This window comes from Ceratotherium simum, chromosome 22 (assembly GCF_057802395.1).
Source record: "Ceratotherium simum simum isolate JZ-2026a chromosome 22, ASM5780239v1, whole genome shotgun sequence".
Taxonomy (NCBI): domain Eukaryota; kingdom Metazoa; phylum Chordata; class Mammalia; order Perissodactyla; family Rhinocerotidae; genus Ceratotherium; species Ceratotherium simum.
In genome coordinates this window covers 22715765-22741716 of record NC_141921.1, presented here as the reverse complement: position 1 = coordinate 22741716, position 25952 = coordinate 22715765, and the positions used below count along the sequence as shown (strand labels likewise).

General features: G+C 44.3%; 1 protein-coding gene across 4 annotated transcripts in view; it reads left to right on the top strand.

Moving 5' to 3' along the window:
* Positions 1–25656, top strand: part of LOC101390227 (argonaute RISC component 1) — a 35356-nt gene extending 9700 nt beyond the window's left edge. For 2 of the 4 annotated variants that reach the window (XM_087446289.1, XM_014784140.2), the window contains exons 5-19: positions 100–236; positions 460–594; positions 745–832; positions 1494–1641; positions 5199–5318; positions 5681–5812; positions 5938–6071; positions 10161–10345; positions 15855–16014; positions 16171–16261; positions 17361–17555; positions 19276–19410; positions 20024–20125; positions 20446–20645; positions 20887–25656. In XM_087446289.1, coding sequence (XP_087302415.1) covers positions 100–236; positions 460–594; positions 745–832; positions 1494–1641; positions 5199–5318; positions 5681–5812; positions 5938–6071; positions 10161–10345; positions 15855–16014; positions 16171–16261; positions 17361–17555; positions 19276–19410; positions 20024–20125; positions 20446–20645; positions 20887–20995 — 2071 coding nt within the window. In that variant the 3' untranslated portion in view covers positions 20996–25656. Of the gene's footprint in view, positions 1–17; positions 237–459; positions 595–744; positions 833–1493; positions 1642–5198; positions 5319–5680; positions 5813–5937; positions 6072–10160; positions 10346–15854; positions 16015–16170; positions 16262–17360; positions 17556–19275; positions 19411–20023; positions 20126–20445; positions 20646–20886 lie in introns of all 4 variants that reach the window. The other 2 variants (XM_004425942.3, XM_087446288.1) reach the window with 2 other exon arrangements.
* The last annotated feature ends 296 nt before the right edge of the window (positions 25657–25952 follow it).

Below are 25952 nucleotides of genomic sequence, written 5' to 3'. Positions count from 1 at the left end.
GGTGTCCTGCCTTCCAGGCCAGGGCTCCTCCGTGCCCAGGATGCCTCACAGGGTGGGGGCCTGTGCCCGAGGGACCAGTTCTCTGCCTGTCCCTGCCAGGTACACCCCAGTGGGCCGCTCCTTCTTCTCACCGCCTGAGGGCTACTACCACCCGCTGGGGGGTGGGCGCGAGGTCTGGTTCGGCTTTCACCAGTCTGTGCGCCCTGCCATGTGGAAGATGATGCTCAACATTGATGGTGAGTGGGGAGAGCTATGGAGCCAGGGGCACCCTGAGTCCAGTGACCACATTCCCAGCCTCATCCCTCCCAGCTCTTAACCACATTCCTAGTCTAATCCCTATAGCCCTGGGACCCCTCCCGCATCCCATTACCCTATAAGGAAGAGGGTGTAAGGAGCAGTGCCTCCATTTATTCTGGAAGACAGAACCTGAGCTGAGCTTTACCTACCCTGTCCCCACAGTCTCAGCCACTGCCTTCTACAAGGCGCAGCCGGTGATCGAGTTCATGTGTGAGGTGCTGGACATCAGGAACATAGATGAGCAGCCCAAACCCCTCACGGACTCTCAGCGTGTGCGCTTCACCAAGGAGATCAAGGGTGAGGACCCAACCAGGCGGGGAAGGGAAACAGCACTACTTTCTCTTTAGTCCTAAAAGGAAATCCCCTTGGGACATATTCAGGGAAGAGGCCAAGCCTGGGCACATGAGCAACCTTTTCCAACCCTGACAAGCAGTGTGTGTATCCCAGGCCTGAAGGTGGAAGTGACCCACTGTGGACAGATGAAGAGGAAATACCGCGTGTGTAATGTTACCCGCCGCCCTGCCAGCCATCAGACGTAAGTTAACAGAGCTGCTGAGACATACCACTGGTGAAAGAGGGCTGATATTTCAACATACTCCCTTTACCCCCTACTCTCAACCTCCCCCCAACACTGGCCCTGAGGATGAGCCCTATTTTCAAAGACAAGCTGTGGGAATTTGGCATCCCTCCCTCAACTTTCCTAGATCCATTGATATTCTCCCTACCATTTTTACCTTCTTAGTCTCTACCTTTCTTCCTTGGGCCTTTGCTAGAGAGCAGGCATCTTCCTTTGACTCCTGTCTTGGTTCTGTAGGTGTTAGAATCCCTCTCAACTTATTCTTTCTCCTGAAAAAGAAAGCCGGGCTCCTGGTCTAGACCTTGGGGAATTTGTCACTGATTCCATCTGCCTTCTTGACCTCAGACTGTACTGGACTATGAATGCCTACTGTGTGTAAGGCTTTATGCTCAACACTAGAAATAGAGATGAGTCAGCTATGGTCCCGACTGTTGTGGAACTTGCCTCACGAATCTTTGGCTTCACTCTCGGAGCCCTGTATTTCCTGCTTTCCCAAGAGTGGCAGTGCTCAAAGAGGCTGGATAGGGATGAAGCCAAGTCTGGGCTTCCCATGATTGTGGGTCTAGAGAGATGAGGTTGAATGCTGGGCTTTGACACCTCTTTCTCTTCCCCCAAACAGGTTTCCCTTGCAGCTGGAGAGTGGACAGACTGTGGAGTGCACAGTGGCACAGTATTTCAAGCAGAAATATAACCTACAGCTCAAGTATCCCCACCTGCCCTGCCTGCAAGTTGGCCAGGAACAAAAGCATACCTACCTGCCCCTGGAGGTGAGGCTGCCTAGTAATAGCCGGGCTGGGGAACAAGCATTGTATCTGCACACTGATCATCAGAGGTCTGTTCTTCCATTCGTAGTCTCATCCTCATTTTGAATTGACATTCTGAGAGGTATGAGGTCATGATGTGAACTGTAGGCCTCATTCTTACCTACTAAGTTTTTTCCTTATGCCCCATCCTGCTTTCATGTTCTTTCAGGACTGCCAGGCAGAGGTGAAATCTGTATTTACTGTTTAATAAGTAATTAGTTTGTTTAGAACAGAGACTTCAGATACCCATACTCATGTCCCCTTAATTTCTCTTTCCCTGTCTGGAGCTGGCAGTCCTAAATGACCTAGAGATACAAGTGTACTTTATTTTACAGAAAATGGAGATGAATGTTATCTATAACGTGAATTCCCTATTTCCCCAATAATCAATGTGTTTTCTTTGAAAAAGTTTTAGCCCCAAGATATATCATATTTTTATGCTTCAGCAGACCTTTGATATCCTGCAATTAAAGAAAGAATACTAATGCTATTTAAGTCATCGAATACAAATGCAGAACCATTGGGCTGCATTTGGTTTGGTATACATTAGCCAAAATGTCTAATGAGAAACTGCTTCTGACTGTTTCATTGTCTAGTCTAGTGCTACTCAAAATGTGGTCAGTAGACCAACAACATAGCCATAGGAGCTTGTTTGAAATGCAGAATCTCAGGTTCCACCTAGACCTACTGAATTAGAATCTGTCTTTTAACAGAATCCAAAGAGGATTCATATGAACACTAAAGTTGGAGAAGCACTAGCGTAGACCGTCTTACTGTGTTTTAGCAGCAGGAGTCAGATAGCTGGGACCAAAGCTCAAGCCTTCTGTAAGCTTCCGGAATTTCAGAACTAACCAGAGGGAATTAGGCTGAAGAATTCTGACGGAACTTAGTAGCTGCTGATGCACAGAAAGTGGGATGAAGGCAATGTGTTCTCTCAGGTGTAAACAGAAGTCTTTAGGGACAGTCTCAGCTAAGTAAATAGGCTTTAGGTAATATCTACTGCAAGCTGAGATTTGTTAGTAAATTAACATTACTTCTGTTTAAACAGTAATTGCCAAGGTGAATAATTTATATAATGACTTATATTTGATTTTTACTGTTGTTTGTTTATTTAACAAATATTTATTGAGCTCCTATTATGTGTCATATACTACTCTTTTAGGTGCTGGGAATGTAGAGATTAACAAGACAGACAAAAGGTCCCTGCTGTCATGGAGCTTACATTCTAGAAGGGGGAGATAGACAATAAATTGATAAATAAAGATAGTTTCAGATGGTGGTAAGTGCTCTATGAATAATAAAACAGGTTAAGGGGATAGAAAGGGTTGAGGGAGTTGGAGAGCTTTAGTTATTGTGCTCAGGGAAGTTCTCTTTTAGGAGACGTTTGGGCTGAGTCCCAAATTATGAGATAGAACCAACCTTGTAGCAACTTGAGGGAAGAGCCTTCTAGGTAGGAAGTAAATAGCAAGTACAAAGGCTGTCAAGCAGCAGGGAGCTTGGATCTTTTTGAGAGATAGACAGAAGGCCATAGTGGCTGGCCTGTAGTGTATGAGGGGCAAAATAGCAGGAGATGATTTTGGAGAGAGGTGCAGAGTCAAATTATGTAGGCTGTTATAGCCAGGTGGGATTTTATTTTATTATTTTTTTAGAATAGCTTTATCGAGATGTAATTCACATACCATAAAATTCACTCTCTTAAAATGTACAATTCTGTGGGTTTTAGTATAGTCAAAGAGTTGTGCAACCATCACCACCATCTGATTCTAAAACGTTTTCATCACCCACAGAAGAAAGCCCATGTCCATTAGCAGTCACTTACCATTCCTTCTTCCCCCCTACTCTGCCACCAGACCCTAGTAACCATTAATGTGCTTCTGTCTCTATGGATTTATCTATTCTGGACATTTCATATAAATGGAATTATATAATATGTGGCCTTTTTTGACTGGCCTGTTTCACTTAGCTTAATATCTTCAACGTTCATTTATATTGTAGAATATGTGAGCATATCCTTCCTTTTTAAGGCTGAATAATATTCTGTTGTGTGTATATACCACATTTTGTTTATCCATTCATTCATTGACGGACATTTGGGTTGCTTCCACCTTTTAGCTGTTATGAGTAATGCTTCTATGAATACAGGTGTACAAATATTTGTTCTAGTCCCTGCTTTCACTTTTTTTTAGTACATACCCAGAACTGGAATTACTGGACCATATGGTAATTCTGTGTTTAATTTTTTGGGGAATCACCATACTGTTTTCCACAGCAGCTGTACCATTTTACATTCCTACCAGCAATGCACAAGGGTTCCAGTTTCTCCACATCCTGCTTTAGTCTTTTTCCTGGTGTTGATTCTGTAGCTGAAATCATCTGTAGAGTGTGCTGCAACTTTAAGGTGCCTTCAAGAGAGCAACCTCACAAATTTTAGCAATTCTGGATTTTCATTAAGTGAATTCACTAATTTGTATCTTCTTTGGGATATGGACTTTAAGGGCAGGTGACCTTGTCCTGGTTTTCCCTACCATTGTTCAGCATGAACTCTGGAAATTAGGAAGAGAACCAGTACGTACAGAGTGTTGGACCTATGGGAGCAAGTTATACATTTCATTTTGTCTAAATACTCACTACAACTTCATGAGACAGCTAGTATTTTTTACTGTGACTGAAATTGAAGAAGCAGTCTCAGAGTAGTTAAGAGATCTGCCCAAGATAACATCACCCAGAAATGGCAAAGCTGGGCTTCAAAGTCAAGTCTTCCAAATCTGCTCGCTCTCTGCTCTGCCAAAAGGCTTCTTGTTCGTGGTATACTGACTATAGTATGTTGGGGAATGGAAGTCCTGTATATCACCAGAAAGTCTTTTCTGATCTCCATTGTGTTCTGTTGGGCCCAAAATAGAGGAACCACATGGCAGGATGTTCCTCACACCAACAGAGGACACAGTCAGCCAAGAGAGACAGTGATTTCTGTAGTCCAGTTCAGTGATCACCTGTAGGCTAGGGCTCCAGAGTTAAGAGCCATCTCTAGTTCTGGTGGATTGCAGGATGGAGCAGCTTACTGCCTGTCACCGCTGGAGAGCTGCCTACTATGTTAGGAGTCCAGTTTGTGTATATTGAGTTTTTTAGTATTCAGAAGAGCTCTATACTGGGTCCTTTGGTAAATAATAATTTATGCTACAATTTATTGAGTGTTTACCGTGTTCCGGAACTGTACTCAGTCCTTAAAGTGCTTTATTTAGTCCCCAACCAACCCTAAGAGATTGTTAATGTTCTCCCCATTTAACATATGAGACCTGAGCCCAGGTCTGGCTCTGGATCCCAAGCTCTTAATCACACAGTGGCTGTATTGCCTGTTGTATTGCACATGGATGTTTTCTAACTTACCTGTCTATACACAAGAGATTTTGCAGTCTCCTTCCCAGGGCTGACAGCCAAAGTCTCTTCCCTTACTTACTGTGGGGCTCTATGTACAGGGTGGACTGTACTCAAGCCAGAGCTACCTGTCCTTCTCGTTTCCTCAGGTCTGTAACATTGTGGCTGGGCAGCGCTGCATTAAGAAGCTGACCGACAACCAGACTTCGACCATGATAAAGGCTACAGCTAGGTCGGCCCCAGACAGACAGGAGGAGATCAGCCGCCTGGTCAGTGGGGCTGCAGAGAAATGTATGCTTGGTTGCTCAGTCATGGGGTCCCCTGGTAGCATAGATGCTTTTCTGCCTTGGCAGGACCCTCAGGAGAACACAAGTCTGAATTTGCTGCCTGGAGCTCATAGGAATGCTCTTGCTTCTTGACTCTGTAGTACTTTGCTTCCTATCTCTTTTTTCCTTTCTGTATTACTTCCCTGTGTTATCCACACCCCCTTACCTCATCTTCCACTTTCCCCGCTTTTTCAGGGCTATTCCTTGCCAGCCCCAGCTGCTCTTCAGGGCTTTCTCCTTGGGACCCAGAGGGTGAGCAGTATTGCCAAGCTGCTGCTCTCTTGAGCTCCTCTTTTGTCTTGCAGATGAAGAATGCCAGCTACAACCTAGATCCCTACATCCAGGAATTTGGGATCAAAGTAAAGGATGACATGACGGAGGTGACAGGGCGAGTGCTGCCGGCACCGATCTTGCAGTACGGCGGCCGGGTGAGCAGGGTCAGGGCCAGAAAATATCTCTGGGGCATATGGGTCGGAGGTTGGGTTGTATAGCCCGGGGCTTTTGCCCCCTACCCACCTGGCTCTACTGAGGCTCACCTGGGCACCCCTCTGCCTATCTGCAGAACCGGGCCATTGCCACACCCAATCAGGGTGTCTGGGACATGCGGGGGAAACAGTTCTACAATGGGATTGAGATCAAAGTCTGGGCCATCGCCTGCTTCGCACCCCAAAAACAGTGTCGAGAAGAGGTGCTCAAGTAAGGAGGGTTGGATGTGTGGGTGAAAGGGTGGGAAGGACCCTAGAGCTGCCTACCTTCCCTTACGCTCAAGGGGCCAAGATTTGATCTGTAGTCTGCTCTTTGTGACTCTTGACTCTGCCCTCCTTATGCTATCTGGCTCAAACTTCTGCCTGTTCCTTCTCTGTCCATCTGTGGTCAGGAGTCTTGATAAGGAGCCATATCTGTGTCAGAGAGAATGATTTCAGAGAATGAATCTCCTAAGGGAGGCCTGAATTATTTTCTTGTTATAATTATTAACATTGATAGTAAATAGTAGTCATGATGACTATAATGTTTATGCCAATATTGTACCTAATTTTATGTTCTCTCATTTCATCTTCACAGTGAGTAGTTGGTGGTATTTCCATTTTCAGGAGACTGAGGCTCAAAGAGGCTAAGTAATTTGTGCAAGGTTTGCATATCAAGAAAGTGTCAGAATTGGGATTGAATCAGGCCTGAGGTTTCAAAGCTTGTATTCGTAATTGGAAACAGAAGTTCAGCTGGTTCTCTGATCTGTCTTCTCATATGCACAGAATTTGTACAGTTGGGTCCAAGTGACCTGAATTAGGTGAACATGAGTTGTAAGGGCCTCTGAGCTACCGTGGCTGAGAGGCTGGGAGTAGATGACAGCATTGAAGAACGTGATATAGCCAAATGGTTTAAAGGAACAGGTTAGGGGAGTAATGGTTTTGAGTGAGTGAATGAGTAAGTGAAGAAATTACCAACCCTTCCCCTGCAGTCTTTTTTTTTTTTTTTAACAGCTTTATTGAGATATATTTGAAATACCACAAAATTCACCCATTTAAAGTGTACTGATGGGCCAGCCCCGTGGCTTAGCGGTTAAGTGTGTGTGCTCCGCTACCGGCGGCCCGGGTTCGGATCCCGGTCACGCACCGACGCACCGCTTCTCCAGCCATGCTGAGGCCGCGTCCCACATACAGCAACTAGAAGGATGTGCAACTATGACATGCAACTTCTACTGGGGCTTTGGGGAAAAAAAAAAAGGAGGAGGAGTGGCAATAGATGTTAGCTCAGAGCCGGTCTTCCTCATCAAAAAGAGGAGGATTAGCACAGATGTTAGCTCAGGGCTGATCTTCCTCACAAAAAAAATAAAATTAACTATTGAAAATAAATAAATAAATAAATAAAGTGTACTGCTTGGTAGTTCCTGCAGTTCTTTGAAGTGGTGGCTTCTAATTTTCTGTGCGTCTAGAATAGGGTCACTACACTCTGGGGCTGAGGAAGAGTGGGTGGAGCTGACTGCTTTGGGCAGTGGCGAGGATATTAGAGATGTGTGCCCTGGTAGGTTCAGCTAGTCTTGGGGTTTTCATAACAATTAGTTACAGCAGCCCCTGATGAATGTGGAGACTCTAGCTGCCCTGCCCTCTTCCTCTCCTCTCCCTTCACAGATACACAACTACCGCCAACACAATTACATTTTCTCTTAAATGGGTTCCTCTTGTCTCCTTTCCTGGGTTCTTGGGATTTTAGCCCCATTTAGGCCAGGCTGCTCCTAGCCTTGGCCTAGTACTGCGGGGCTGGCCCTTAGCAATATTGGAAAGATTCCCAACTCTCTGCCTCTGTGTCACCTTGTTGGTAGCTCTATTCTCTGTGTGCTTCTCTTTTATTCCCATGTCCTCTCCTGTCCAGTTCTTTTGAGAAACAGTTCATTTTTTTGGATATTTTGGAGTACAGAAACTGATAAACCTAGATTCTCAGAGTTGGAAGGAGTTAGTTCATCAGACATCACCTTCTCCCAATAATACCTAGCTGTAAGGGGTAAGAATGTGACTTGTATACCTGGGCCAGTGCTACCCAGTTGGATGTGTGGTTCTGGGCTAAAGATGATTGGGGAGTCTTCAGCTATGGCAGTAGATGAGATTGTCCAGGGAGAATGTGCGTAGTGAACAGAGGCTGACAGTAGAACTCCGAGAAACTAGAAAGGAAATAGAGCAAAGTTCCTAAGTGTGTGTGAGGGGATGGGATCCAGAGCACAGGAAAAGGCATCCTTTCCACTGGGACAGAGTGGGAAGGATGAAGGGGGCTGTGGAGGTGGAGAAATTGGTAACGGGATGGATGAGGGAGTCCTAGGGTCAATCCTCAGAATTTTTCTTCTTGCTCAAGAGGCCCTGTTACCTCAGCTGTATCACTTTTAGGACAGGATTTCAAGACCTTCCCCATCCTCGACTTCTCTCAACATTTTGTGGCCCCCAGCACTGACACAATAGCCCAAGTGTGATCTGGTAGTAGAGAAAAGATTGGGGGGCTGGACCCGTGGCATAGCGGTTAAGTGCACGCGCTTCACTGCTGGCGGCCTGGTTTCGGATCCCGGGTGCGCACCGATGCACCACTTGTCAGGCCATGCTGTGGTGGCGTCCCATATAAGGTAGAGGAAGATGGACATGGAGGTTGGCCTCAGGGCCCATCTTCCTCAGCAAAAAGAGGAGGATTGGCATGGATGTTAGCTCAGGGCTGATCTTCCTCACAAAAAAATAAAATTAAAAATTAAAAAAAAAAAAAAGAAAAGATTGGGAATACCATTTTCCTTGAAGTAGAGACCCACTTATTAATGGAATCTAGTAATACATTGGCTTTTTTAGTAGCTACACTACAGTTGTATACAAGGTAGAGAAATGGAAGAAATACTGTTAGTAGTCCATCAGAATCCTGGCTTTGATGTACATGAAATAATGGTTAGGGCCGGCCCCGTGGCTTAGCGGTTAAGTGTGTGCGCTCTGCTACTGGCGGCCCGGGTTCGGATCCCAGTCACGCACCGACGCACCGCTTCTCCGGCCATGCTGAGGCCGCGTCCCACATACAGCAACTAGAAGGATGTGCAACTACGACATACAACTATCTACTGGGGCTTTGGGGAGAAAAAAGGAGGAGGATTGGCAATAGATGTTAGCTCAGGGCCGGTCTTCCTCAGCAAAAAGAGGAGGATTAGCGTGGATGTTAGCTCAGGGCTGATCTTCCTCACAAAAAAAAAATAATAATAATGGTTAGATTGTACTTTTTTATTTTAACATTTATTTTGAAAAATTAAAAGAAATAGAGTAATATGGCAAACACCCATGTATCCGTCATCCAGAGTTTTGTCATATTTATTTTATTCTTTTTTAAAAAGTAAATAAAATATTACAGGTAAATTTGTTGTTCCTTATATCCTCCATCCTAGTCCCATTCCTCCCTTCTGATGCAGCCACTTGCATGAATTATTATAACTTTCCTATCCACTTTATATATTTTATGCACCTATATGTATATAAATGATTTTAAATTTTATGTAACAGTGTCATACCGTTTTTATCTTTCTTGTGTTTTTTTTACAAAATATGTGAAAAAAGTACTTATTTTCTTACTACATAGGCTTTTGTATCTTATCGATATTTATATGCTGTATAATGACATCCCCTAAACAATTGCTTTTATTCTCTATTTGTACATTATTGCTTTTAATCTGAATGGAGGATTTTCACAAATTAGATTTCCTGCTGCTCATTTCAGTCTGTCATTATATTTATGTAGCTTGATTTTTTTTAATCTGTATGTGTGCCCTCTTCCAACTTTGTCTTCCTTTCCTAGGATAAAGCCCTAAAGCCAAAGGAAAGAAGCTTGTTTAATTATTTGCTCTCGGGCCTCAAAGAACTAGTAGGGGAGGAGGGAGCTCATTTTTACTGAGCATCTCCTGTGCTCCTATCACTGTTAGAACCTTATTTATTTTAATCTGAGCAAAGAGCCCTTCCTCTTGGGCATCTGCCTATTGCTATGGACTTAAAGCACAGGAATCAGCTGCTTGAGTGGGACAAGGTGGGAACTCTGAGCTTCCCACAGGTCCGACTTCTTTGGGCTCCCTCAGCTCTCTGCTTGTACCATTGGACCTTAGCAAGCTCTGTCTTGTCCTATTCAACTATAAATGTGTTTTTTTCACTAGCTTTGATCATATCTTATTCATCTTAGAATCTCTCGCTGCCTGTCATAGTGCTAGGCACCTAAGATGGAGGCATTTGGTCAGAGGTGTTATTGTGGGACTTACTGCCTCCTGTCATGACCATACTTGTGCTGCAGGAACTTCACAGACCAGCTGCGGAAGATTTCCAAGGATGCAGGGATGCCCATCCAGGGCCAGCCTTGCTTCTGCAAATATGCACAGGGGGCAGACAGCGTGGAGCCCATGTTCCGGCATCTCAAGAACACCTACTCAGGGCTGCAGCTCATTATCGTCATCCTGCCAGGGAAGACGCCAGTGTATGGTACAGTTCTCTTGGGACAGTGATAATGATGATAGGACTCGTCTCAGGGTAGCTCCCTGGAGGCTCCTAGGGAGGACTCGGTGTGGATTCTTGGTTTTAGCCAGAGCTGTTTCTTAATGTCAGTGCTCCTCTTACTGGAGACATATCAGCCTGTATGAGCCATTGAGTCATGCCAGGTCCTGCTTACCTGCTCACACTCCCTCTCAGTAACATTTACTGGAGTCCTTTGTGTGCTAGTCTTTATGTCAGGCTGAGCTGGGCCAGATACAGAGATGGGTCAGTCCAGATTCCTATGCTTAGGTTTGTGTTGTCTATCAGGACATTATGCAGCACACCCAAGCAGAGTTTGTAGCGGTTCTATTGGTGTTCTGTCGCCTGGGAATGACTTGGACTTTTCAAGAAGTTTTCTCTCTCTCCCTCTATTTTCAGAATAGGAATGATTCTATACATCTCTGGCTCACAACTTTTCTCTTACTCTCTTTTTCCTCTCCACCTCTCCTGCTTCAAAGGAAGAGGTGTCCCTCCCCTTACCTTGCTCAGCCTGTGTGTGCTCTTGTTCCCGTCCCATCCTACTACCTTTGGGTCTTCATACCCTTTAACCCTCAAACATCTTCAGATTCCCCACATTAGAGCACATTACCACCTTTAGCTTTTGTCTTCTTATTTTCTTGTTTTTCTTCATCAGACTTTTTGAGTGAGTTTTCTGCATTTTCCACATCCGCTTCCTTACCAGCCGCTTACTCCTTTGCCTCTTTCATCTGTCTTACCTCTACCTTTCTCCTAAACTTCCTCTGCAGAGGGTTACCAGCGAGCTTTCTCAGTTCTCTTCTTTTGACTTATTGCTGTTTTCTCCTGTCTCCTTAATTATTTGTGTCATTACCAAGAATGCCTGGTATCTTCCATATTTCTGTACTCTGCCCTTTTTCTGTCTTTACATTCTAGTGAAATTCTCATCCATTTCAGTTGCTTTAGTCATCAACTACTGTTATCGTGTGTTATAACGTATTATTAAAATCCTGATCCAACCCTTGACCTCTCTGCAGCTCCTGTCTGTCTCTTTGACCTCTCTCCCTTACTTCTACAAGAGTTTACTGATTACTTACTATGTGTGAAACACTGTGCTAGATCCTGAATACATTGGTGAATAAAACAGATGTAGTCTCTGCCCTTATAAAGTGTTTTGGTGGACCATCTCTTTAGTAACTTGTCATCTTCTCCTCTGTCTACCATAAGCCCTTTTCTTTACTTCTTTCTTTCTTTGGCATCACAGTTGCTTTTGGATACCTTCATCCAAACTTTGGAGGCAGTGTGTCTTCTCTTTGCTTTACCTCCAGTGTTCTTTTTTATAGTCTTAAGATATATTTTGGGCTCTCCACGCACACTTCTCAACTTAGTTCTAACATTTCTTTTTAAGTCTTTTTTTAATAGGTTACTGGATGAGATCTTTTGTGTCTGTACTCCCCAAAAAACCTTCATTGGTCACCATTCACAAAATAAAAATTTTTAAGGGCCCTGATCTTAGTTAAACCTTTTCAGCTTTATCTTGTATTGTTCCCTTTGCTATACATGGAAAGATCACTTGTTCTGGAATTAGATTGAACTGGATTTTAATCCTGGCTATGCCAGTTTACTGGTTTAGGTAAATTACCTAACCTTTCTGAGCCTCATGAATTAATTATATAAAAAGCAGCATCTAACACAGCACTTGGCACATGGTAGATACTCTGAATCCTCATTCCTTGTCTGTGCTTTCCAGTCTCTGGTTTTGCTTACATTGTTTGCCTTTGCCTGGAATATCTAAGTACTCATCCCCCAACTTGCCCTTAAAATTCTCGCCATCCTTTAAAGTCCCAGTTTAAATGTACTTATTCCTGGAAGCCTTCTCTTGTCATCCCACCTAGAGGAAGAACTTGTCTCTTTCTGGATTCCTCTAGAAATTTTATCAGGCTGCTGATCACTTACTCCCTTGCTTGATACTTTTGGAGCATGGAGTAGATCTGAATCTGCTCTGAAACCTTCTTCCCTCTGCACATATACACCTAAGGGAGAGCCCTCCACTAACATGGTACTCAATAATAACTTACAGAGGGAGGTTGGTTGACCTCCATTCCATGTCTGTCTTGGGCCTTAAATTGATAACCCCAAATAAGGATGCTTTTTAGGAGAACTGCCTTGAGTAATTATCCATGTTTCTGGTTCCCTCCATTAAAGGTAGAATCCAATGTTTTGGCTTGCCTGGGAGTATAATGTAGCATGCTTGGAGAAGGCAGTGCTTACTCAGAGGATTTTTAGTTCCCTGGACTCAGTAACGTTATACCTCTCTCCAGTCTCATACCTTGATTAAGACCTTGGGTTTCTTTGACTTACATGCCGTTCCTTGATTATACCACTTGGACAGTGGGGCCATCTGCCTAGGAATTAAGCCAGCAGAAAAGAGGAGCAGTCATTTTCTTCTAAAGACACTTCACTCTCCCTCCTGGGAGGCCAAGTGATGATTAAAGCAAGGTCCAGATGCATTGTGGTTGCCCTGAGAGTATAGAAGGACATTGTCACATTTGCCCAGTTGTGATCTGGTACCATACCTCATCCTGTCTTTAGTATTTTTAACTCCTTTGTCTATACTAAATCAATACTATCATCTTTTTTTTAGTGTAAACTTTTTATTAAAGTATAATGTACATATAGAAATTCTATGCATTCAGTTCAATGAATTTTCACAAAGTGTCACAGCAGGGTAACCAGCACCCAGTTCTAGTAGCAGAACATTACCATAGCCCCAGGCTACCAGTCACTACAACTTCCCATTAATGGTAATCACTATTATTCTGGCTTCTAACACCATAGATTAGTTTCACCTGTCTTTGAACTTTGTATGAATGGAATCATATATTATGTACTTTTTTTGGTGTCTGGCTTCTTTCACTCAACATTATGTTTGTGAGATTCATCCATATTTGTGTAGTTGTAGTTATGGTTTTTCCATTATATGAATATAACACAATTTATATGTATTTATCCATTCTACTGTTAATGGACATATTTGGGTTGTTTCCAGTTTTTAGTATTATAAATAATGCTTCAGTGAATATTCTTGTACATGTCCTTTGAACATATATACCTATTTCTATTGGGTGTGTATCTAGGAGGGATTTTAAGTGTACAAATTTACACTTCCGCCAGCAGTGTATGACAGTTCTAGGTACTTTACCTCCTTACCAAACTTGGTATTGTCTCTTTCATTTTAGCCATTCTTGTGGGTGTTTAGTGATATTGTGTTGTGTTTTTAATTTGATTTCTCTGATGATTGATAAAGTTGAGTATCTTTTTATGTCTATTGGCTGTTTCACTAACCTCTTATAAAGTGCCTAATCAAGTCTTTTCCTTTTTTTATTGACTTAACTACTTATTTCTTATTGATTTATAGGTGTTCTTTATAATTCCTTCATTTAATATGTATGTGTATTACACATATCTTCTCTGCCTTTTTGCTTTCTTAATGGGGTCTTTTGTTGAACAGAAATTTTAAATTTTAATGTAGTCCAGTTTATCAATATTTTTCCTTTTGTTTTTCTTTTTCTTTTCTTTCTTTCTTTCTTTTTTTTTTTTTTTTGAGGAAGATTAGCCTGAGCTAACATCTGTTGGCAATCCTCCTCTTTTTCTGAGGAAGATTGGCCCTGGGCTAACATCCATGCCCATCTTCCTCTACTTTATATGTGGGACGCCTGCCACAGCATGGCTTGATAAGTGGTGCGTAGGTCCATGCCCAGGATCTGAACCTGCGAACCCTGGGCCACCAAAGTGGAGCGCACCAACTTAACCACTACGCCACCGGGCTGGCCCCTCAATATTTTTCCTTTATGGTTAGTACTTTCTGTGTCCTATTTAAGAAGTCTCAAGGTCATGAAGATACCAGTCTATGTTTTCTTTTAAATGTTTTTTTTTTTTAAACCTTTCACATTTAGAACTAGTCTGGCTTTACCAGAAACTCTGTTCTTTTCTCTTCCCTGGCAGTAGTTCCTCTGCTGGTGCAAAGCCTAGAATCTCAGCCTCCTGCCCACACCTAGAATCAGCAGATGTACCCAGGGTAAAAGCAGCTGCAGAAGATAGCTTACCTCTGTGAGATTCTCTCCCTCTCTGGAGTTTTAGCCCCTCCAGTTCCTGTTGTCTCAGCACCTCTCTGCAGCCTTCAAAAAGATGATTTGTCTATTTTATCTTGCTTTTCTGAATGTTCTCTGCAGAAGTACTGATTTGCCACTAACTACTCTGTCTTTCTTGGAGGTGGAAATGATCCCGTTAGCTTTTTAGACATGCTCAAGCTTCTCCCATTGAAAACATACCAAACCTTTCATTGATCCTACATCTCCTTCTTGGTACTTTATATCATCAAAATAGTTTTTGCCTCTATGCATTTATTTTTTGCCTTGATATCACTAAATCCAAAGGACATTTCTGATTTCTCATTTTACCTGATTTCTTAGCAGCATTTGACTTTGTTGAACACTTGCATTTTCTTGAAACACTCTCATTCTTCTCTTGACATTCATAATACAACAATGTCTTGATCTTCCTCCTTGTTCTTTGGATTTTTCTGCTTTGCAGACTGATCTTCCTGTTCTGCAAGTATTGGGAGTTCCTCAAGATTCAGGTCTAAGCTCTCTTCTCTTTTCACTCTGTTCTTTTCCTTGGTGATCTCATCAAGATCACGCCTTTAGTTACTCCCTGTACTTAAATATCTCACAAATGTGTATCTCCATTTCAGACTACTCTTGAGCTTCCAACTACTGTACCCAGTTTCCTTGTTGATATCCTCACTGGGATGACCAAAAAGCACTTCAAACTCAAAATGTCTCAAAAAAAGAATTTGTAATCTATCTATTCTGTTATGAAAGTTAGAAACTCAGAAGTTATCCATAAAAGTTCTTTTCCCTTACTCACATATATAGCCTCTGAGTCTCTTAAATATCTTTTGAATCTGTTTGTTTCTCTCCATCTTGACAACTGCCTTCTTAATATAAGCTACTCTGATTTCTTCCCTAAATCAGTCTAATGACCACATTCTTTCTGTCACACCATGCTTCCTTTGCTCTTGTTTTTAGTTACTTTGGCCCTTCAGTTTCTCAAATATATGCTGCTATCTCCTATCAGAGTGCATTTTTGCATGCTGTTCCCTCTGCCTGGAATGCTCTCTCCCAAACTCCTTCTCTTCTAAGTCCTTTTCTACCTTTAGATTTCAGTTCAATCATTACTTACTCAATCCTTTCCGGCTAGGTTATTGCCCCCTGTTATATGCTCTCATAGCTCTGTGAAGTTTTCTGTTGTAGCATTTATCATTGTTGTACTTTACATAATTTTTAAAATTAGTGCTAGATAGTAAACACTACAAGAGTAGGGACCCTATGTGTTTTTGGTCACCATTGTGTTCCCTAGCACCTCGTATACTACCTGGCATCTAGTAGGAATTCAGTAAGTATTTGTTGAATGCACTAACCAGTTTTCTCCCTGCTCATAGCTGAGGTGAAACGTGTTGGAGATACACTCTTGGGAATGGCTACACAGTGTGTGCAAGTGAAGAACGTGGTCAAGACCTCACCTCAGACTCTGTCCAACCTCTGCCTGAAGATCAATGTTAAACTTGGTGGCATTAACAACATCCTAGTCCCACACCAGCGGTATGAACTCTATTGCCCTCTTAGCCTTGTCAAGCTAGGTACCATGCTGGGGATTGATGAGAAGATAGGACCCTGACCAGGACCAAAGTGGGTGCTCGATGGTGCCAGGAAGAGAAGACCCAACTCCTCACCGTTTGTTTTCTCTTCCTTATTCAGCTCTGCCGTCTTTCAGCAGCCAGTAATATTCCTGGGAGCAGATGTTACACACCCCCCAGCAGGGGACGGGAAAAAACCTTCTATCACAGCAGTGAGTGATACTCTGCAACTTCCTCATAAGGTTCTCCTCTTAGCTCTGAGCCCCCAAGACTACGTGTGATTTCCTTCCCTCAACTCTGGTGCTTGACCCCTCATAAGATCTTTTCCTTTTAGCTGATTATCCTCATTAGCCACTCCCTTGGTATCTTCACAAAACTAACTCTGTATGGTGTCTTTTTTCCAGAGAAAGTACTGAGAGTGTAGGCTGTGGCCAGAGACTTGGCCCAGTCTTGATCACTCTTGCTCTGTGGTGGAGTTTCTCTCTTTCTCTCTGCATGCTCACTTTCGGAATATGGGAGTGACTATCTCTCTTCTCTGAAATCCCTTATAAGGGAGTTACTTCATTGCTGGGACTGTCCTTTCCTCTTCCCCATCCCTACCCCTGATCTACCTAGTAGATTAGATGTGTCTCCAGTTCCTCTCCTGACGTCTCTGCTCCCTGTCCCTTAGAGGCTTCCAAATTGCTATAGGGATCAGGCCTTCCTTCCCACTTCTCTTTACCCAACCCTCACATTTCTCTAGGCAGACCGGGCTTATCTCACTAAATGCAAGGAAACCATGTACTGTGCCTATCCCTAGTTTCCTTGTGGCCATCCATCCTAGGCTCTGGCCACTGTCCTCTTTGAAAATGATGTTACTTCCACCACCTGCAAGAATGCTCTTCACCACAGTTCCTGGGTAGATTAGCACTTCACTTGAAAAAAGGACAAACTTGTGGCTGGATGAGGTCATTCTTTGAGCTAGTAGTGCTAAACCTTCACGTGCCGCTCTGCAAGGGATAGGAAAATCAAATTTATCAAGTACCTACTGTGGGCTAGGCCCTGTGCAAGGTGCTCTATGTGTACCACAACAGCACTGCAAGCAGGTAGTAGTATTTCCATTTGAGAGGAAGAAAGAGAAGATCAGATGAATTAAGTAACTTTTGCATGAGTGGTAGAACAGAGATTGAAACCAGGGCTCATTGAATTTAAAACCCTACTCATTCGATTGCATAGTTTTCTTGCTAAGAAGCCTTTCCCCAAACCCACAGCCTGGGACAGTGTTGGGAGGATGGAGGTTCTGGGGGTTGATCCTGCCTCTTTGATTGTCAGGTGGTAGGCAGTATGGATGCACACCCCAGCCGTTACTGTGCTACTGTGCGGGTTCAGCGACCACGGCAAGAGATCATTGAAGATTTATCCTACATGGTGCGTGAGCTGCTTATCCAGTTCTACAAGTCCACCCGCTTCAAGCCTACCCGCATCATCTTCTACCGAGATGGGGTTCCTGAAGGCCAGCTCCCCCAGGTAGGGCCCACAGTAGCTGGAGAAAACCTTCACATTGAGGTCAGAGGGCCTAATGGTAGCAGAGAGTACTGCTACCTTTTCTAAGCTGTTGGCACTGGGAGGTGCTACTTCTTAGGGAGCTTTGCTAAATGGCTTGGGAGCAGAGATCACAACTGAGAGATAACGTGTATAAGCATCTATAGACCTTTCTTCTTGTAACAGAAAACCCTCAGTGCCTATTTACTAGTTGATTCGTGTTGAAGACTGATTCTTTAGACCAGTGGTTCTCAAACTTCAACATGCATCAAGATCTCCTGGAGGGCTTGTTAAAACAGTTTGTAGGGCTTTATCCTTAAAATATCTTATTCAGTGAGTCTAGGATGGGGCCCTAGAATTTGTAATTCTGACAAGTGCCTAGGTGATGCTGTTGGTGCGGAGGCCACACTTTGAGAACCACTGCCGTTGACCTTCCTTCGTGATGTTTCTCTTACTCTTTCTCTCTGCCCCAAGCCTTCATATTCTGTTGTTTAGGGTACTAAACTGGTCTTCTTGACTACTATTTAATAGTAATATAACTACCATTTATTGGGTACCTCTTATGTGCCATGAACTGTGCTAAGCACTTCATATGTGTTCTATTTAATGCTTACAATAGCCCTATGAAATAATTATTATTATTCCATTTGACAGGTGAGGAAATGGAGGCTTGGAAATGTTAAATGATTTCTTCAGTGTCACCCAAGCTAATAAGTGGTGGAACTGGGATTCAGACAAATTGGTCTGATTCCAAAGTCCATGCTCTTAACCTTTATTCTCAGTTTTCTTCAAGTCATCCAGTGTTTCCTAAAATACCAGATAAATTTATCCTGTCCCTTCTCTGTTCAGAAATGTCTAGTGGCATCCCATAGCCTTGGGTTAAAATTCAAACTGCTTAGCAAAGCAATCAGCAGTTATTAAGCCCCTGCTAGGTTTGCTATGCTTTTACTTAATTGTCTGCTTTAGTCTTCACAACAGCTTTGTGAGGCTGGTCTTATGAGTAACTTTAGTAGAAGTGGAGAAAATGAGACTTAGAGGGGTTAAGTAACTTGCTCAAGGTAATACGACTAGATAAAATTTGGGTTTAAACCTAGTTGTAATTGATTCCAAATTCTTTCTACTTCTGTCATACAGTTTTGACTCCCTGCATCTGACATCCAAGGCCACAAAGCACCTATTGCCTATGGTTATTTACCTATGGCTGCTTCTTCAGCTGGTCCATTTTTTTATAATTCTGCTTCTTTGTAAGACTGAATTCATATACTTTCTCTGCACCTGTTTCTGAACTGTATCTGCTCTTTTCTGGTGGTCCCACCCCTGTCTGCTCTTAGAGCTCGCTGGGGAGCTCCCGTTATCCTCCTGATCCTTTAATTGACCTTACTTTGGGCATTGTGATTTTAGTGATTTCTCTGTGAACCTTAGTTCTGTGTCTTGATGTTAGGTCTCTTTATGCATAGGAACTAGGTGAGTATTCTCTGCTGATGCCAAGGCTCCCAGACAAGGTTTTATAGGAACATATCAGGTGAACTGAGTATAAGGGTGATTTTGGTGGGAAGGTCCTATCGTCTCTAATGGTTGGGTGTCAGCTTATAAAGGGATGCTGAACAAAAGCCATATTACAAGTGGCAACCCCTTAGTTCAGAAAGACCTGTGAACTCAGGAGGAGCTGTATGTCTCTTTGTCTTCTTCCTCACCCTGTGCCTAGATCCTCCACTATGAGCTGCTGGCCATTCGTGATGCCTGCATCAAACTGGAAAAGGACTACCAGCCTGGGATCACTTATATTGTGGTGCAGAAACGTCATCACACCCGCCTTTTTTGTGCTGACAAGAATGAGCGAGTGAGTAAGGGACTGAAGAAGCCACCCATACCTCATCCTGTCTCCTTTCTCTTAATATGGAAGGAGCCCTTGAGATAAAATCAGGGGATTTAGTCCTTGGCCTATCCATCCTCCCTGACCCCTTTCTTCCCCCTAGCTCTTGTGGTCATTCCTCTACCACTTCCTTCCCTTTGTTCCCCTCTTCTCCCCTCCTTCCCTTATACTTCCTCTCCCTCCTCCTAGCGCCCTGGCCTATAGACCCCATATATAGACCAGCTCCCAGAGAAGGGAAAGGGAACTACCATTTATTGAACTTCTCCTATGTGCCAGACACTGTACAAGGCGTCTTCCTCACAGCAGCCCTGTGAGGTAGGTACTATTATTATCTCCAGTTTAACCTCAGAAAGGTTAAATGACTTGCTAAGATCACACAACTAATAAATGGTGAAACCAGCACTTAAACACAGGTCCGTGTGACTTTAGAAGCCCATTATTTCAAGACCTGGTATCCTCTGGGAACAGCAACTTCTGCTTTACTCTTGGGATTCTGGTGGAGTCAGAGTAGAATTGAGTTGGGGCCCTTAGTTAGGGCCAGGCAGGTCTTGGGATCTTGGTTGTCTTTGTCTCTATACAGATTGGGAAGAGTGGTAACATCCCAGCTGGGACCACTGTGGACACCAACATCACCCACCCATTTGAGTTTGACTTCTATCTGTGCAGCCACGCAGGCATCCAGGTAGCTGGGCTATGTCCTGGGGTTTCAATGGGTCACAGATTAGTTGATTATTCCCACTGCCTCTAGAATATATCACTGAGTGGCATTCAAATCAGTACTATTCTCTTAATAAGCCCTTAGTGCACTTGAACAGAAGTGTACTTTGAGCATCTTAGGCAGGTTGCCCCTAAGAAGGGTGCTTTATGACTTAGGTGGCTTTGTGCCTGCCTGTTCATGGGTGGGTCTTCCAGCCCAGCCATACTCTTAACAGTGATCCTGTTCCTTATCATCAGCCATCCCCTCTGCCCAACCTGGGGCCCCTCACCTTCCTATCTTCCCAGGGCACCAGCCGACCATCCCATTACTATGTCCTTTGGGATGACAACCGTTTCACAGCGGATGAGCTCCAGATCTTGACGTACCAGCTGTGCCACACTTATGTACGATGCACACGCTCCGTCTCTATCCCAGCACCTGCCTACTATGCCCGCCTGGTGGCTTTCCGGGCACGATACCACCTAGTGGACAAGGAACATGACAGGTGAGGCCTGGAATGAGGCTGGCTTCCTTTTTGCTTCAGCCTCTGGTACCAGATCCTCTCAACTTTCCTTAGGTAGAAGGAAATGGGTATTGTCCAATTTGGTGTCCTTGGGCTCACTTGCCCACATCCGGGTTGGGATTTTCTCTTAAGTTGGTATGGGAATTGGTACCCTAGGGATGGGGGGAAGGATTAGCAGCAGGTCAGTTCACCAGGAAGGATTTCTTTCATTTTTCCTTTTCAGTGGAGAGGGGAGCCACATATCGGGGCAGAGCAATGGGCGGGACCCCCAGGCCCTGGCCAAAGCCGTGCAGGTTCACCAGGATACTCTGCGCACCATGTACTTCGCTTGAAGGCAGAACGCTGTTACCTCACTGGATAGAAGAAAGCTTTCCAAGCCCCAAGAGCTGTGCTGCCCAAATCCAGAAGAAGCAGGGAGGGAGGTGGGATACGGAGGAGTGCAGAAGGCCTTGTTTCCTTCTACAGTGGGGGCAAAAGGGTAGGGAACAGGGCCAGTAAACCAGACCACCAGCCAGAAATCTCTGATATCCACCTCATGCCCCCCACTCCTCACCCCATCTTGTCACATCTGGCCCTGACCCCACTGGACCAAGAGGGGCAGCACCGGTGCCCACCATACACACAGGTGTCTCATGTGACTCACAGTGCTAAAGACTCATGCCTCACAGCTTGGTAAGGTCGGCTCTGCAGCCCTGCGGACAAAAGCTGGTAGGTTTGGGTATGATACTTTAGATGGGAAAATGAGGGGCTTGAGAAATTGGGTGGGAGGAGGGAAGGATTTTTTAGGAGCCTTAATCAGAAAAGGTCTAGATTTGTTTAAGAAGAAAAACGAAACCAGACCCAGATCAATATTTTAGGATACTAGGTGTTTTAATGGGTTGAGAATCCAGTTTGTAGGAAGATTTTTAATGCTAATGGTTTTGGTTGCTCCTCCCCCAGCTGCCACCCGCCTTTCCCTTACTCCTCGCTCTCCACCTTTTCTAGCCCACTTTACACCTCCTCCTTGACAGACATCCAGCCCTAGTAAGACTTAAGGCACTATGGCACTTAGCTCTGAAGTGACATGACCCTGTCTTCCTTCCGCCTGCTGGTGGGTAACCAGTGCCTTCCCTGTAACGGTAATGCTGCAGAACTGCAACCTTTTGTACCTTTCTTTGGGGGGATGGGGTGGGGGTGGGAGAGGAGGTAGGTGGGGAAGAAATATCCCCAACCCAACAAGCCTCCAGCCAGAGCGCCAGCTATTTTGCATTTGAAGGAATTGACTTCCATATTCATTGAGCTTTTAAAAAGATAACCTCAAGATGGTTAAAATCCATTGACATTTGCACTTTCAGACATGACAAGTCCCAGAGCTGCTGAGATGACTGGCCCATGGCCTTTCCACTTATGCCTCCTTTTCTCCCTGTTCCCCCTACCTCCCCACCTACCTGGGTCTGGAGTTACTTTCATAACATTTCTCACTCTGGCTTCTTTTTTTCCCTGATGGTCAAGTCTCTTATGTTTCAATATTTCTTAACTGGGGCATCTTATAACAAACAATCCTTAGGTCTAAAATAAGAAAAAAGAACAAAAGCTAAATGTTATTTTTATACCATAACTTGAGTCTATTGCCAAAATCTGGAAATCCTTCCTATGCCCAATGAGTTTACATCCAAGAAACATTGAGCCATCAGAAGGAACTATGTACGTGACTTGTTCTTTGGCCTGGCTAGGTAGGGGGGTAGTTATCTCCCCAAGGTGGGGCTCAGGCTCCATCCTTCCTCTGTGCAGATAATACCTTTTTCTTGCTACAGGCTCCCTCCTCTGCACTTCCCTGCACTATTTCCTGCAAGTACATCTTCCCTTCTTCTGGACTATCCTCTGATGCTTTGGCTCATCCCAGATTCCAGTATGTCCTTGGGACAGGCTAGGGGATTTTGCTGCTCCCTATTGCTTCTGTTTACACAAATGAATTTTTCCTGGTTTCCCACTAGGGCATGTGAGTGGGTGGCATGGGCTTTTTTTTTTCTTTTCTTTTTTTGGTCTCCCTGGATAGAGATGGGGTTTGGCTGTCTTGCAGAACTGGAAAAGTAGGGGGTTCTAGCTTGGTGTCTGCTGGCCTTGAGGCAAGGCCCCCTCTTTTCTTGACTGTTTATTTTTTCCTGTCCCACTGCTTGGGATGAGGAGTTGCAGCTTCAGTGCAGAAATTCCTCTTTTTGAGGAGCCTGGGCTTGGGTTTGCCCTAGTCTGGTGATGAAGCCATGACACTTTAGACCTAGCTCAGGCTTAGAGGCCAGCCGGAGGAAGGCCGGTCTGAATCCGGGCCTGTGCAGTTAGAGCTACCATTTCCCCTCCCCAGCAGCCCTTGTACAGACCCAGATTTGCTATGCAAAACAGTCTATCCCAGGTTCTGTTCTGGTTGGCTACTTTGTTCAGTGACTTCACAAAACGTAGCACAAACATTGATTATGGAGAAGGCATCAGGACTGTTGAGTAACTCCTCCTTTACTTCTTTCCTACTGGCTACAGCATGGGGTGCCCCATGGGCACAGCCCAGCTGAAGAACAGAATGGAGGGCTCTGGGAGGAGGCATCTCACTGGAGAGCCTACATTCCTTACACAAGTGCCTAAAGAGAGTGATGCCAACACTCCATCTACCCTGTCCATCGCCTTCATATACTGTCTACTTCGTGTTCAGTCACCCTTTGGGGAGGGGAGCTCTTTTGGAACAGTGGGTTCTGCATGTTCTCTTCTTGGGTGCATTTTGGGGCTGGGATCAGGGCACTGTTTCTGGAGGGTCCAGTCATTCACCAGCATTTGCAAATGTCCATAGGGAGCTGGTGGTAGCCACGTACTCTCAGCAACAAGTTTGTGTTCTCTCCTTTTTCTCTCTTTGCCTCACTCTCTCCAGTTGGGTTTTGAGCTGGGGCTTGAAATGCATTTTTTAGCCCTTTGGCATTGCACATGGCGTTCAAGAAATAAAAGCAAGAGAAGCAGCTTGGGCAATGGCAAGAAAATGACTTCTTACTCTGCTTTTTTTTTTTTAATCTTTGAGACTTGAAAAATATCCTTGACCTTGAGGATTATTCTTGTTTGAAAGGTGGTGCATGCAGATTGATAAGTGGTGTTGGCAACAAGCTTAGGCTTTTATGGATTTAGTTTAACTGGTGCTTCTTACCCAAGCTCTGAGGAAACACTGGGGAGACCCCAGCCTCATCCTCTTAGGTCTCTTGTTCCCTTCATTCCACTCCTTTGCCTTCCTTTTCCTCTTCTCTCTTTCCCTGGCTTCCTTTTCCTTTTTTCTATTCACTCAGCTTGCTTGCTGGCCTGCCTGCCTGTCTGCCTATATGATGATGAATTCTGTGCATGGCTACAATGATCCTACTGTTAGCTGGCAAGGTCAGGCTTAGCTCGTTGGCTGCAGAAGACGAAGAATCTGTTCTCCTAGCCCAGTGATGTCCTTTCTGGGCTGGACTGCCCTCAAGCTTACATGAGGGTAGAGCAGCAGGCCTACCCAAATGGCATGAAATCAGGGGGCTTCTGGCAACTTCCACACCTGTCCATTCCTTGGAGTTGGTTCCTCTCATTGCTTTTTCCATTTCTCTCTACCTGGGGCTTCCCTTCTCTGAGAATTTCCTAGGGTTAAGCTACTTGGGTATCCGGGGTTGGAGGGTTAGAGAATGGACATGGGGGAAGAAGAGAGTGATGGGAAGAAAATGGAGAGAATTTGGATAAAAGGTGGGAAAGGAGAGCACTGCTCATTGATCATTTTTCTAGTCCAGCCTGACCCATTGGGGGTTGAGGTGCTATTGCTGGCCTCTGGGGATAAGCCTGGGGCTGTTGTTGCTGGGAACTTAGGCTTAGAATAATGCTGAAGAAGAAGGTACCTAAAAGTGTGAAACCTCCCTAAAAAGCTTCTGGTTCCTACCTACTAGATAGCTCCTCTGTGGCCTCCTCTTTGGCCAAGCAACAGTGTTCTTGGATAGTCTTCTTTTTCTGATCCAGAATTCTGTAAATGAGGCTAGCACTCAAGATGGGCAGCCGAGGGGACACTTTGACTTCTTAGCTGGCCCACAGGACGTCTGCAAGGCTGGTGGGACAGTGTTTTAGACCTGGCATCATGTGTAACAAAGAAGGATGGAAGTTCCTTCCCCTTCAGGGTAGAAAGTCATCTCAAACTAGCCAAAATGCAGTTTTGGAAACTACATCAGGGGGAGTTATTTTTATTTATATTTACTGGGCTTAGGCCAATTCAGGATGGTAGCTGGGATGCCTTCCTTCTTAAAGTCTGATCATGGCAGGGATATGCAGGGCACTCTTTCCTATTTGGCCTTCTAAGCAGATTGGGGTAAAGGGATTCTCTGGTTTTCTCTTTCCCCCCATTTATTAGGACTTGCCTTCTCCCTGGGCAGGGAGGGAGGCTAGGTTGGTGCTCTCCTCTTACTCTACTCCTACTGACTTAGAACCTCTGGCTGCTGTTTGGGAGCCCATGAAAGGGAGTGGAGGGAATGGGCTAAAAACAAAACAAAAAAACCAGAATAAGGTGGGGAAGGCAGATTTCCTTCTTTAAAAAGGAAAATAGGAAACCCTCCAAGGATTGTGCAAGTAAAGACAATGTGTCGAATGCACTGAGTCCCCTGGTGTAGTAGCAATAAGGAAAAATGAAATGACTTTCCTGTGCACACAGTCCAACCTGATTGGTGTGTGATGTTGGCACTTAGCAGCCGTCTGGTGGGCGTGTGTGACTACTCTGGGTTTCACATTAGTTTCTAAACTTTTTATCCCTCTCAAGTCCAGCATGGATGGGGAAATGTCCCTGGAGCCCCACAGCTGTGTACTTGTTTGCATTTGTTTCCCTTTGAGACTTGTGTTTGTGTCCTGCTTTGAGCTGTACCTTGTCCAGTCCATTGTAAAATTATCCCAGCAGCTGTAATGTACAGTTCCTTCTGAAGCAAGCAACAACAGCAGCACAATTCTGTGTTTTATAAAGACAACAGTGGCTTCTATTTCTAAAGTGCGGTCTGTCTCTCTCTCTTTTTTTTTCCCATTAGCAAAGCAAACTGTTGGGATTAATTATAGCTCTGATAAATTTTAGGTTAGAATAGTAGATTGTTACAAGAGCAGAACCATCACTTCTAAAGAAGGAAAGTGGATAAAACAAATTCCAGCGAGTTGAAACTGTGGATTTTATGTAATCATAACCTTACAGGGCCTCCATTTATTCTTCATTCAACAAACATGCAAAGCGCTGTGTCCAGCAGCATTTGGGGAAAGAGGTCAGGCACGGTTCAAAAAACGAGGAAAACAGTG